Below are 14,801 nucleotides of genomic sequence, written 5' to 3'. Positions count from 1 at the left end.
GGAATATTCCATGTAGTTTTGGAGATGAGAAACTTTCAAAAAATGTCATTTATTTGAGGGATTGAAAATGTAATTTGAGGGGTGTAAAATGTAATTGTTCTATTTAACATAAAAAAGTATTAAATAAAACCCACCAACATTATTGACGAGATTTATTTTTTTCTTCGTCGCGAGTTAGGTTTCACCGCTATCATTGTTTAACTCGACATAATTTTCCGAATTAAATGGAACAAATTCTATTCGAAACGGAGTTTTCACGGGCGACTAATGAAGCTTTGTTTCTAAACCAAAAATATGAAGTAATTCAAATTTACAGCTTATATCCCTAAATTATTTATAAAAGTACAAATATAATTATCATAACATTAAATATACATGACTTTCCCCCGAAGTACCATATCTTGCTGAAATGACTAATAAAAAAGTTTAAACATTTTGGTGAATTTTTTAAGCAATCAACGTTAACAAAGCAATGCGCATAACTTTTGGATATTAGACCTTTTGTAATTATCCATGATTAACACAACCTATAACTACTCATGGATTATGAATTATTTGTAAATAAATGAAATGGACTGTAAAGGGTTTTGTAACTCTATGCGAAGACATGATATATTAACTACCTACGACAACTAACGACCATCAACAACAACTGTAAAACACGCAGCGAAGCGCGTCGAACCTACTTCTTGTTTTGACATATTACCTCGACACGAGATCAAGTAGTACTGCAATAATAATAAAAAAAGTAGTACAATTAAAAAAACATATTCAACGTACTGTCATGAATGCCTAAAAAATGTAGTGATCCTCACATTAATTTTGGATCCATCTACATTTTTATCTCATAAATTCTCAATTATACCCTAAAATAAATAATGTAAGGAATTGAATTTATATAATTAAGGGTATAATTACCCCTATATACTAATAGCCACTAGAATTTTTGTAGTTTCAATTGATTTGGGTTGTAATTTTGTGTTTGCGTTCACACTGCATTCGACCCCTCATCTTTGCCTCAATTTACACAACGACCCCTCAAATTTACATTTCTTCGGGGGTAAAAAGTGTAAATTTACCCCTACATACTAATAGCCACTACAATTTTTGTAGTTTCAATTGATTTGGGTTGTAGTTTTGTGTTTGCGTTCACACTGCATTCGGCCCCTCATCTTTGCCTCAATTTACACAACGACTCCTCAAATTTACATTTCTTCGGGGGTAAAAAGTGTAAATATACAATCTTATTAAAATAAAAAAAACTAACTCCACCCATTTTTTTAGCGGGTCCTATCTTTTCGCTCGGTGCGAGTTAAATTTTTCCGAGCCCACCGTTCAACTCAAAAAAAACTTATGAACACAATGGGACTAACTATACGCTAAACGGACACTTAAAAAAAAACGCTCAATACTTCAGACTATATTCAATACACATACACACACCTATAACACATTCCGTTAACTATGAAGACGCAGTATAGCGCGTGCTCATTTTCTAGTTGTCAATCAAGTGTAGGATAAAAAGTTACAATTACAAAGCTCTTAAAAATAATGTCTTAAAACTGATTTTTAATTGTAATTTAATCAAATTCTCAAACAATCATCTGCTCCATTCAGTCACCATCGGTGGTTCCGATCGCCGGCGAAAATGAGCGGCCACGATTCTAAATACTTCTCAACAACAAAGAAAGGAGAAATACCTGAACTCAAGGAAGAACTCAATTCTCAATATAAGGTTCCTTCTCTTTTATTTATACATATAATTTTTTAAATAGATCTACGTAATAAGCTTGTAACTGTATGCATTGATCCGATACTCCGTTAGCTATAATGCTTAATATTTTAAAATCGCGTTGATCTGCTGAAATCTTACCGTGTAAGTGGCAGATCTTTTAATGATATAATTAACTTAATTGTACATTGCTAGGATTTGGAACTTAAATTGAAAATTTAGGTTTAGTTGCAAGTAACTGTTCTTAGGTTTGTTATCTGGAGTAGGGTTTTTACATTTTTTTTCTCTATGTAATGCTTACTACATGACTGTTTTATATCAGATTGATACCTAATGATGACTAATTTGGGTTATTAGCTCGTTGATTTAATGACATGAATATCTGGATTCAGGATAAGAGAAAAGATGCAGTTAAGAAGGTGATTGCAGCGATGACAGTCGGGAAGGATGTTTCGTCACTTTTCACCGATGTCCTGAACTGTATGCAGACGGAAACTTTGGAGCTTAAGAAGCTTGTTTACTTGTATCTCATCAATTATGCTAAAAGTCAGCCTGACCTGGCTATACTTGCAGTTAATACCTTTGTAAAGGTAAGACGTTGCATACTTTGCTATTCACATCCACATATGTTTGCCCTTCATAGATATTTGAATGCAACTGGTTAGTAGCTGTTACTTGGTTAGAATACTAGACCCAAATAAAGAGGACGATATAGGAGGGGAGGAGAAAGGGGGGGGGGGGGGGGGGGGGGGTAGGCTAATTTTTACACGACGGTAAGTGTTGAATAGAAACTTAAACAAGTGGAATATGCCATACGAGTTACATTTACATTTGCGATACGTAGATGATAGTTTCTCTTCCTTTGGAGCCTTTTGAAGTTAAGGATGGGGTTGATATTGTATAGACCTGTTAGTGTTAATTTTAAGCCCACTCCAACTGGTATAAGTGAAAGATTTGTTTTTGTTGCATTTTTGTGTCTATTTAAGTATATATCAAAATCCTTCTCCGAAGGAGTTTTTGGGGGTAAGGTTTATAGTTTTCATTACCATGAAGTTACGTTGAGGTAATATCATATATGATGAGTAATATAACCAATGGCCAAATAATTCAAGAGAATAGTCTATCTTCGTGCTTGTCAAAATCTGGTTATAAATGATGCTTATAGAATTTTAATAGATGAGCTAAAGTGTGCGCTATTGTGGCTTATAGGTATAGTCTACACCTATATTAGATATATTATATTGTAAACTTAACCAGACAGTTATAGATTCGATTTTTTACTAAGCCATATCAATGATCTCTAAATGCTCTCTCTCTTTATTAGTATGATGGTTGATGATTGTGGCTTAACAGATTACATTATTGTATCTTCATATTTTGAATTGTTTTAGTTCATTGGTTTGCTATTTTATCTTTGTCTTATAACACCTCAGGCTCATATATAGTTAAACTGAAACTTCTGCTGTAGATATATAATGTGCCTCTACAGAATTTCGTTAGCGTTCCTGTTTGATTATGATACGCTACATAATTATCATACTAAGTTTGTTATCATAATAAAAAGTGTTCAGTTAGTACATTATAAATGTATTGTTCATTATATGAACCACACATCATTTTTGTATATCTTTTTTCATGAATAAGAGTCCATATTCTCTTGATATACTTTCTAAGAGGATTGCAATAAATAAATGTCAACAGGATACGCAAGACCCGAACCCTTTAATCCGGGCTTTAGCTGTTAGAACAATGGGATGCATCCGAGTTGATAAAATCACTGAATATCTTTGTGATCCTCTCCAGAGGTGTCTCAAGGTTAATTTTCTTATCATTATCTTTAATTTTTAATTAGTTAGACTAATAAAGGGAAACACTCACTTTTTTTACATGCTTTTAATCACCAGGATGATGATCCTTATGTTCGAAAAACAGCTGCTATATGTGTTGCTAAACTGTACGACATTAATGCTGAGTTAGTTGAAGATAGGGGTTTTTTGGACGCTCTTAAGGATTTAATATCTGACAATAATCCTATGGTAGTAGCAAATGCTGTTGCAGCACTTGCTGAAATCCAAGATAATAGCACTACACCTGTATTTGAGATCACTACCCATACTTTATCAAAGCTGCTTACAGCTCTAAATGAATGCACCGAGTGAGTGTAGTTCTCAATATTTTTTTAGTACATATACTATAAATGTTATATAGTGATTTGGTAGATGACTTTCTTAAGGTGTCTTTGATTACCTCTTAATTGAATGGTTCAATGTTGAATGCTGAACCATTTAGCATTTAACACAACGTTTGCTTCTGACATCTGAATGACATATGGTGTTGAATGGTTCAGGCAGAGTTGAAATAAATACTCCCTTAACTAATAAGAACCTAAGTTTTATGTAATATCCTCTTTATTTATACTAAGAACATTTATCAAACAACTATATTGTTTTTATATTTATATAAAAGGTTAATAAGGTAATTTTACATCATTCACATTTTTCGTTCAAAATGATTATCAAACAGGTTATTGTCATTCAGAACAAGTTCATTGTTCATTCAGAACCTTTGAATCATTCAGATTATGAACCATTTAACGTTTAATCGTCAGTTTTATCAAACACACCTTATTTAAACTTGATTTAGGTGGGGTCAAGTTTTCATATTAGATGCTCTTTCTAAGTACAAGGCAGCTGATGCACGTGAAGCTGAAAATATCATAGAGCGAGTTACTCCAAGACTGCAACATGCAAATTGTGCTGTTGTTCTTTCAGCTGTTAAGGTTGCTTTGGTTTTACTTATTTAACTTCATTCTTAATTCTATTATCTCATAAATCTAATTATTAACATAATTATCTTTGTAGATGATTCTTCAACAAATGGAACTCATTACTAGTCCCGATGTAGTGCGAAATTTGTGCAAGAAAATGGCTCCTCCTCTTGTAACATTACTTTCTTCAGAGCCAGAGATTCAATATGTTGCATTAAGGAACATTAACCTTATTGTACAAAGGCGGCCTACAATCCTTGCCCATGAAATTAAGGTATGAAGTGGTCTTTTGGTTGACTTGGTCAATGGTGAGTATAACGTTTAAACCGCCTATTTTCTAGGTGTTCTTTTGCAAGTACAACGATCCAATCTATGTAAAGATGGAGAAGTTAGAGATCATGATAAAACTTGCTTCAGATAGAAATATTGACCAAGTTTTATTGGAGTTTAAAGAATATGCTACAGAAGTAGATGTAGATTTTGTTCGAAAAGCTGTTCGTGCTATTGGGCGATGTGCGATTAAATTAGAAAGAGCAGCTGAACGTTGCATTAGTGTTCTTCTAGAACTTATCAAAATTAAAGTCAATTATGTTGTTCAAGAAGCTATTATAGTGATCAAAGATATTTTCAGAAGATATCCCAACACGTAAGTATGATCATATAGTTGTTGTAATATGTAGTAATGTTGTAAGATAATATTGAACTGGATCTTTCTTTTTTAGGTATGAATCTATTATTGCCACACTTTGTGAGAGCTTAGACACATTAGATGAACCAGAGGCTAAGGTAATATCAACAAGCTCTTATTTTCATGCTATCTGTTGAATCTTGACTAGCTTAAGTCATTTTTTTTTTCTTGTTTGTTTTACAGGCATCGATGATTTGGATAATTGGTGAATATGCGGAAAGGATTGATAATGCTGATGAGCTTCTTCAAAGTTTTCTTGAGAGTTTTCCTGAAGAACCTGCACAAGTCCAATTGCAGTTGTTGACTGCAACGGTCAAACTTTTCCTTAAGAAGCCAACTGAAGGACCACAACAGATGATTCAGGTATTCTTGTTTGTCATATGGTTAAGAACATGCTGAGTGAATGATTGTGTCACCTATTTATATTTGTTCAAATAGATCTGGATTCAAGATACACTTATAAATTTTTGCCTTTGTAGGTTGTTTTGAATAATGCCACTGTGGAGACCGACAATCCAGATCTACGAGATCGTGCTTACATATATTGGCGTCTTCTTTCAACGGATCCCGAGGTTTGTTTCCGCATTTTGTTGCATGTTATCTTCTTATGCCATTAGCTTGATTTTCACTTTTCTTTCAACCCAGAATGTTTAAAAACAAAACCTTTAAATCTCAGATTGAACTGAATATATGTGAGATATCTTTATTAAGCTCGTTAAAACGTACGACTTAGTTTGCAACACCTAATAAGATAATAAGTAGTTAGGAAATGAAAGAACCGAAGCAGTGCGTTTTCTAACTCCTAAAAAACCTTTGTGACCGAGCCAAGCGGTGGAGACATTTGCAGGCGTACTTGATGGGCCACCTAGATGCCGCTAAGCCAAAGTCCTGTTGGTAAAAAAGATAGCTCATTTCTGTAATAATAGAAGTATTGAAATTGTATATGCCACAATATATTACATCACATTGTCAGTAAATTGCATAAGTTATTAAATACTATCTGCCATAATGAATTGCTTTTTTATATATCAGGCTGCAAAAGATGTGGTTTTAGCTGAAAAACCGGTGATAAGTGACGACTCAAACCAGTTCGATTCATCCCTCCTTGATGAACTACTCGCCAACATTGCTACTTTGTCGTCTGTGTATCACAAACCCCCTGAAACATTTGTAAACCGTGTTAGAACCTTACAGAAAACAGAAGAAGAAGAGTTCCCCGAGGGAAGTGAAGGAGGGTATTCCGAAACATCATCTGCACATGCTGCTGATAACGGTGCATCACCACCACCCACTTTATCTTCATATGCTGAACCAAAGCCACCAGTTCCTGCACCTGCTGCTCCTGTGCCTGATTTACTCGATCTTGTGGGTCTTGATGGTGGCGATAATGGTATTGTATCAGTTGATCAGCCCGTAAAGCCTACAGGGTAAGTTGGTGGATAATCTGATACGGATAAGTAGATGTGGTTATATCAACCCTTTTACCTATAACTGGGTTGACTCGGGTTAAATTATACCTCTAACTGGTCAAATGGGTAAACTGTAATTAATAGGTTGAAGCAGAACTAGTCGAAGGTGATTCCAAGTGTATTGAACTGTGTGCAGAGCTTTGTTTTGGGATGAATAGAATAGTATTTAATTCATTGGTTATTCATTGGTTATATAATGTCCGAATCATATTTAACACATTAGTTGCAAAATGGGTCATTTTGTTAAAATGAAACGCCGGATATAAGATGTTTGTAGATCAAGCCAACCTTCTTTATCCCCTACTAAAAGTTAATGTTATGATCTGACCCGTCTGACCAGCCCGTATTTCCTTATTAGTTTACCGATGCTTTTTGCAGGCCTCCACTACCTATTCTGTTACCAGCTGCAACTGGTCAAGGTCTAGAAATCAGTGGTCAAATGGTACGAAGAGACGGTCAGATATTTTACAGCATCATGTTTGAGAACAATACACAAATTCCTCTGGATGGATTTATGATTCAGTTCAACAAGAATACATTTGGTCTTGCCGCTGGTGGGCCACTCCAGGTATTATTGGACTCCATCATGTTTTACTCTTTCTCTTATATATTGGGTGTTTGAGAATTATGAGTCAGCCTATATTTTTATTCAGGTCGGACAAGTGCAACCGGGAACATCAGAAAGGACCCTTTTGCCTATGGTTCTGTTTCAGAATATTGCTCCGGGCCCACCAAACTCGCTTTTGCAGATTGCTGTTAAGAACAATCAACAGCCTGTTTGGTACTTTAATGATAGAATTTTGCTGCTTGTATTGTTTACAGAAGATGGACGAATGGAACGTACTACCTTCCTTGAGGTAATATAACTTTGTCTTCAATCAAGTATATTTAGATTCTGTACAAGAACAATATTTGGAGTAAACGGGTAAACGGATAAACGGGTAAGGTTTTCCGGTCCCGTTCAGACTACCCGTGAGGGGGAGTAAATTTACGCTGATGTACGCGACTTAATTGGATTATCCCGTGACCGTTTCCGATCCTTTTACTGGTCACCCCAAGATATGCTTTTGCATTATTGTGCTTTAATTTTTATATTAATATTAATATTAATATTAATATTAATATTAATTAATATTAATATTAATATTAATCAAAGACAAAATTACTAAAATAGCTTCTTATAAGGAACTATCTTAGGGTGTGTTTGTTTACCTCATAATTGAATGATTCAACGCTGAATGCTGAAGCATTCAGCATTCGGTGCGTTTGTTTCTGACATCTGAATGACATATGATGCTGAATGGTTCAACATTCTAGTATTTAGAGTTGAAACACTCTCTTAACCATTAAGCACCTAAATTTTATGTAATAGACTCAAAACATATCCAGAACACCTAACAAACAAGTACATTCAAGGACCAAACCACAGGGATCAAACCAGCAATTTTGGACAAACCATAGGGACTTTTTAAGTAATTTTGTCTTAATTAAAGGCTGATATTTTATTTTACTATGATTCAGACATGGAAGTCATTACCCGACTCAAACGAGGTGTCAAGAGACATTCAAGGCGTAGTAATACACAATGTCGATTCAACCATAGAACTGTTATCTTCTTCAAACATGTTCTGTATTGCCAAACGTAAGAACGCCAACCAGGATGTCTTGTATTTATCTGCTAAAATCCCGCGAGGTATCCCTTTCTTGATTGAGCTTACAGTAGTTCTTGGTGTTCCTGGACTTAAATGTGCCATCAAAAGTCCACACCCCGAAATGGCCCCACTATTCTTTGAAGCACTAGAAACCCTCCTCAAGAGTTGATTTTGACTTCGGGTCTCGTTTTTCGTGTCGTTGGTTGCTGTATTCGTTAGCGTATGTATAGGTTTTATGTTTTCTTAATTAAGGAATGATGATGAAATGTTTGTATTTATAGTGAATCTTGTGCACAAACTTTATACTTTTGCAGGCGTTTTTAATATGTCAGATTGCATTGTAATATTTGTGGTACTGAGATTTGGGAGTCTATAGTAGAGATGGCTTTGAAATGCAACTTTTAGTGTATTGCAAGCTGCTGGTTGGTCCTTTTTCTGGATCCACTAGTTCATCTCGTTGGTTGATGGATTATACGATATACATTACTCTATTTTTATTTGTTTTGTATTTTGTGTGTGTGGATGCTTCATTGACCATTTTTTTTAAAATAGAAGTTTTTTCATAGAAGTACCATTTAAAGAGGTGAAACGATACACGAAGCTCTCAGTGGTACTCGTTGCTTTAAAAGTTTTGGTTTGTTATGTGGTAGCCTTTGGAAATATGGATGTAGGTTTGAGTACCACGCGTTGCAAGAATTTACATTTCTTGCCGCAGTGGGATTCCCCTTGCTGGCTCGCTCTTGCTATATAGGGTGTATTCGGTAGAGTTATTTTACAAGCATATGATTCTTACTCGGTGGTTTTGATGGGCTTCCATATGAAACATAGGGTTTGGTAGCTGTCGATTTACACTTTAATATTTTATTTAAAAGTACAAATATAAATGGCGGAGTAGGTTGTGATGAAGGTTTTCTAATTTTAATAGTAATCATTATTTTAGCAAAAAAAAAAAAAAAGTGTTATAATTCTGTAGGCTTATAACTACCTTTAGTGGTTTGGTTCGTGTTATAATTCAGTAGGCTTATAACTACATTTAGTTGGTTTGTTCTTGACTATAGGCTACTAATAAACTTAAAATAAGAGAGAGTAAAAGAATGATGATGAAATATATTCTATGTATGTGAATTGGTATCTCACTAATTACAATCGATTGCATATTTATAGTATAATAATTCACTGTGCAGTTAGGTGCATAGTAATATCCGTGAATTATATCCGTGAATTTGAATAAACTTTACTTTATCAAAAGTGTTAAAAGTGTCGGCCATATATAACACTCCCCCTTGGACGACAATTTTGTTTTATTAATAATCAACTACATGTTACTGCCTCATTAAAAACCTTGCTAAAGAAAAACCCAGTGGGATAAAAACTTTAGCCAAGGAAAAAAGAGTGCAGTATAGAGTTGACTCCCCCTCAAGTAGACATCGCTGAGTCGTCACATGTTTTGAACATGCCTCATGCCAATATTGTGAACATGCGTTCTGAAAATAGCAGTTGGGAGTGCTTTGGTGAAAAGATCAGCAGAGTTTTTGCTGGATTGAACATATCTCATTTCAATCTGGTTGTCTTTGATAAGATCTTGAGTGTATGAGAAGAATCTAGGAGGTATGTGTTTCGTTCGGTCACTTTTGATATACCCTTCTTTCATCTGTGCTATGCAAGCTGCATTATCTTCATAGATAGTTGTTGGACTTTTATTGCGTTCTAGTCCACAAGAATCAGTAATGAGTTATGTCATTGATCTCAAACAAAAACATTCTCGAGTAGCTTCATGTAATGCAATCACTTCGGCATGATTTGATGATGTTGCAACAAGTGTTTGTTTTTGAGAACGCCATGATATTGCGGTACCTCCATTTAGGAATACATATCCATTTTGAGATTTAGCTTTATGTGGATCAGATAAATAACCTGCATCTGCATAACCAACCAAATCTTGTTTTGATTCGTTAGAATAAAATAATTCTAAATCTGTAGTTCCTCGAAGGTATCGAAATATATGTTTGATCCCATTCCAGTGTCTTTTGGTAGGAGCTGAGCTGAACCTTGCCAACAAATTAACTGCAAAAGAAATGTCAGGTCTTGTACAATTTGTAAGATACATAAGAGCTCCAATTGCACTAAGATATGGTACTTCTGGTCCCAGGATATCTTCATGATCTTCACAGGGACGAAATGGATCAGTGTCAACATTAAGTGATCTAACAACCATAGGAGTACTTAATGGTTTTGCCTTGTCCATATTGAAACGTTTTAAAATCTTTTCTGTATAAGTTGTTTGATGTACAAGTAAACCATTAGGCATATGCTCAATCTGCAAACCAAGGCAATACTTGGTTTTTCCGAGATCTTTCATTTCAAATTCTTTCTTTAGAAGTTGAATGGCTTCATGGATCTCTTTAGTTGTACCTATGATATTAAGATCATCGACATATGTAGTGACCCGGAAATTTTCGACTAAATTTAAACTTAATCTTTATATGATTTCGATACGATAAGCAAGGTATGTAATGTTGAGTCTAGTAAATTTTGAAAACGATGTTCATGTAATCAATTACCCTTTGACCATGTTCGACGATTCACGAACAATAGTTTGTAAATAAATAAGTATACATAAAAGTATATATATTATTTTGAAATTATAAAAATATAATTTAAACATTTGAATTAAGTATATAAAATAAAAATACAAAATAATTAAGTGTAATTTAAGATGAAGCTATATATATATATATAAATTGTATGTAAGACTTATAGTTTATGTATTATGTAATATATGTAGAATTTATAAATAATGGATATTCAATAAAAGTTATTGTATAATATATGATATTACATAATTAATAAAATATATTACAAGTTAAAAATATAGTTATTATAGTAATATTATTATTACTTTCATTTAATATTAATATTAGTTATATTACTATATATAAGATGTAGATATGAAATTTAACGCATTTAAATTGTCATCTTTACTAATATTATCATTACTTTCACTATTATTATTTGAAAGAGTATTTAATATTAATATCAGTATTATTATTGTTATTTTTTTATATACTGAATCAAACCCTCACAGAATCCAAATTTGATTTACATCTTTGACTAACTGTATTCAATCTTTGTACCTATCTGCTAAATGATTCCATTACAGCAACTAAAGCCAAAATCTGTTATGGTTCACTATCTGCCTTTTTAATTTTTGTTTTTATCTCCCTAGATAGAAATTCTTGTCGAGTACTTCCAATTAAAATAAGGAAATCGATTTAGCTTGTAATGTTACAAAAATTCATTCAACTCTCTCTCTCTCATTTGATCAATACTCACACCCAATCCTTTCTTCATCTCCTTATTATACTTAGAGCCTCCATGATCGCCTCCTTCCAAACCACCATGTTAATCGCCATCCCCCACCCATCGTCACACCAATGATTCCTGGCTCGATTTTCTTCTGTTACAATCACCAAACCGAAACTTATTACAACTTCTAGCCTTCTGTTATCATGAGAACAACACCTAGACATTCAACACCAACCCATTTACTGCTTGATAATCAAAACCACCATTCATTCGAAATATTTGTGACTAGTTGCTGTACAATCACCACAACCACCTCACCACTCCACCATGAGCCACCTTCATCTCCTATAAACAACCGAGGTTAGCTGCAACCATTTCTGTTTTGGTTTAAGATCGATCCCCAAGCCTCACCACTCCACTTTTATTACAAAAACCACTTTGTTTCTATATCCTTTTTATTTGAACCCGTCGCCACCATCTCTCTCTATGTGTCTCTCTCTTCTCTCTCTCTTGAGATAAAAACCACCACATCAAACCCATTACAAACTGCAGCTTTTAATCTTCTGTTTATGCGGACTCTATTCGTTAAACTGCCCTTATGATGCTGTTTCGTAGCCAATTTATTTAACTCAAGACAAACACAACACCCACTGAACCCAACCTGCTGCAACCCTACTCGTTTCTGTATTGTTTCTGTGTTACAGCCAAAACCAACATCGAACCGGCCACCATCTGCTTTTAGTTTTTGTAAAGAATGATGATACACAGCTAGTAAAGACTTCTGTTTCTCTTTTAATAATAAACGATGATGATGATGATGATGATGATTAATATTGATATTGTTGAATTGATTTCACGGTCCCTTTCTCTTTTTCACTATGGCCGACAGCTTTAATTAGGTTAACAACACTCGTATCTTTTTTTTTGAAGAATGAAACGTTTGATACAGAAAAATTAACTTGGGACCGATACCCTATTTTTTTTTATTCTGTGTCGGCTCCTTTTGATTACTGGACATCGATATTCCTTGTTTTGGATATTGGGCTGTGATTAGATCGCAAGTTGGGCCGTGACAATTGATTTGTATATGGGCTGCCATGTATCCGTTGGCCGAAAAGATTGAGGGAAAATGGAAACAGTTAATACGAGTATATATATTTATCTATGTGGGTTAAGTCAGAAAGAAATAGACGGATGAATGGTCTGTGTAGGTTTTGAGGTTTCATGAGGTCGCGGGTTCGAGCCCTACAAGGGCTGTCTTTTTTTTTTTTAAATACTCTATGAGGTAGTTCTTTTTGTTAATATTGTTATTATTATTATTATTATTATTAATATTATTATTGTAATTGTTATTATTGATGTTGATTAAGTTAATAAAAAATAATAGGATTAATATTATTATAATTTCGTTATTACTAATTAATATCACTAAGCACTATTATTATTATTATTAATATTGGTACAAGTATTATTATTATTATTATTATTATTATTATTATTATTATTATTATTATTATTATTATTATTATTATTATTGTTATTATTATTATTATTATTATTATTATTATTATTATTATTATTATTATTATTATCACTTTTATTATTATTATTATTATTATTATTATTATTATTATTATTATTATTATTATTATTATTATTATTATTATTATTATTATTATTATTATCAAAAACTATCCTTTTAAACAGATAAATATTTTGTACATAAAATATACTTAATACATATATTATAATTCTTAATATTTCACATAACTATATAAATCAAACTTACTAATATTATTAATATAAATACGTACATATAACAAACTATTAAATTTTAATATGATACTAAACAATAATGTATATAAATATATTAATATAACAATATAGATATTAATCATATTAAATATATACACAAATTAAATATATAATATATAAATTATGATATAATAAATAAATTTGTTCGATTACGATTATGTGTATTAATAAATATACAAATAATATAGGTTCGTGAATCAGAGATCAACCCTGCATTGTTCAGCTGTTCAATTTCGCTATATGTATTTTTACTACAAAATACATTAGGTGAGTTTCATTTGCTCCCTTGTTAAATGCTTTTGCAATATATATTTTTGGGACTGAGAATACATGCGCTGCTTTATAAATGTTTGACGAAATAGACACAAGTACTTAAAACTACATTCTATGGCTGGATTATTAAACCGAATATGCCCCTTTTTAGTCTGGTAATCTAAGAATTAGGGATCAGACACTCTAATTGACGCGAATCCTAAAGATAGATCTATCGGGCCCAACAAGCCCCATCCAAAGTACCGGATGCTTTAGTACTTCAAAATTTATATCATGTCCGAAGGAGGATCCCGGAATGATGGGGATATTCTTATATGCATATTGTGAATGTCGGTTACCAGGTGTTCAATCCATATGAATGATATTTTTGTCTCTATGCATGGGACGTTTATTTATGAGAAATAAAAATCTTGTGGTCTATTAAAATGATGGAAACGATTATTTATATTAAACTAATGAACTCACCAACCTTTTGGTTGACACTTTAAAACATGTTTATTCTCAGGTACGAAAGAAATCTTCCGCTGTGCATTTGCTCATCTTAGAGATATTACTTGGAGTCATTCATGACATATTTCAAAAGACGTTGCATTCGAGTCGTTGAGTTCATCAAGATTATTATTAAGTCAATTATAGTTAGATATATTATGAAATGGTATGCATGCCGTCAACTTTCGATGTAATGAAAATTGTCTTTTCAAAAACGAATGCAACGCTTGTAAAATGTATCATATAGAGGTCAATTAACTCGCGATGAAATCAACTGTTGTGAATCGTTTATAATCGATATGGACTTCGTCCGGATGGATTAGGACGGGTCTTCACAGTTGGTATCAGAGCGGTGGTCTTAGCGAACCAGGTCTGCATTAGTGTGTCTAACTGATAAGTCGTTAGGATGCTTTAGTGAGTCTGGACTTCGACCGTGTCTGCATGTCAAAAGTTTTGCTTATCATTTCGTGTCGAAAATTACCTACTTATCATCCTTAGGAAATTACCTGCTTATCATTTCTAGTCTAGACACATTTTGCTGCATTGATTGCATGAATAGTGTATAGACAAATTCATATCTTAGCGTATCTGCTAATTCATATCTTAGCAT

At 33.2% G+C, this 14,801-nt stretch overlaps 1 protein-coding gene across 1 annotated transcript; it reads left to right on the top strand.

The window, feature by feature from the left end:
* Positions 1 to 1,589: 1,589 nt before the first annotated feature.
* LOC139863426 (beta-adaptin-like protein C) lies at positions 1,590 to 8,807 on the top strand. The gene is made up of 14 exons (XM_071852064.1): positions 1,590 to 1,735; positions 2,125 to 2,322; positions 3,434 to 3,547; positions 3,637 to 3,887; positions 4,376 to 4,511; positions 4,594 to 4,773; positions 4,841 to 5,145; positions 5,222 to 5,285; positions 5,371 to 5,550; positions 5,667 to 5,759; positions 6,220 to 6,614; positions 7,035 to 7,224; positions 7,310 to 7,513; positions 8,178 to 8,807. Exons 1-14 carry the CDS (start codon positions 1,649 to 1,651, stop codon positions 8,475 to 8,477), a joined length of 2,697 nt encoding a protein of 898 aa, XP_071708165.1. The 5' UTR covers positions 1,590 to 1,648; the 3' UTR covers positions 8,478 to 8,807.
* The last annotated feature ends 5,994 nt before the right edge of the window (positions 8,808 to 14,801 follow it).

The sequence above is a fragment of the Rutidosis leptorrhynchoides genome, chromosome 1 (genome assembly GCF_046630445.1).
Source record: "Rutidosis leptorrhynchoides isolate AG116_Rl617_1_P2 chromosome 1, CSIRO_AGI_Rlap_v1, whole genome shotgun sequence".
Lineage (NCBI taxonomy): Eukaryota > Viridiplantae > Streptophyta > Magnoliopsida > Asterales > Asteraceae > Rutidosis > Rutidosis leptorrhynchoides.
The sequence above is the reverse complement of the archived record's forward strand: the minus strand, read 5'-3'. Positions and strand labels throughout refer to the sequence as shown.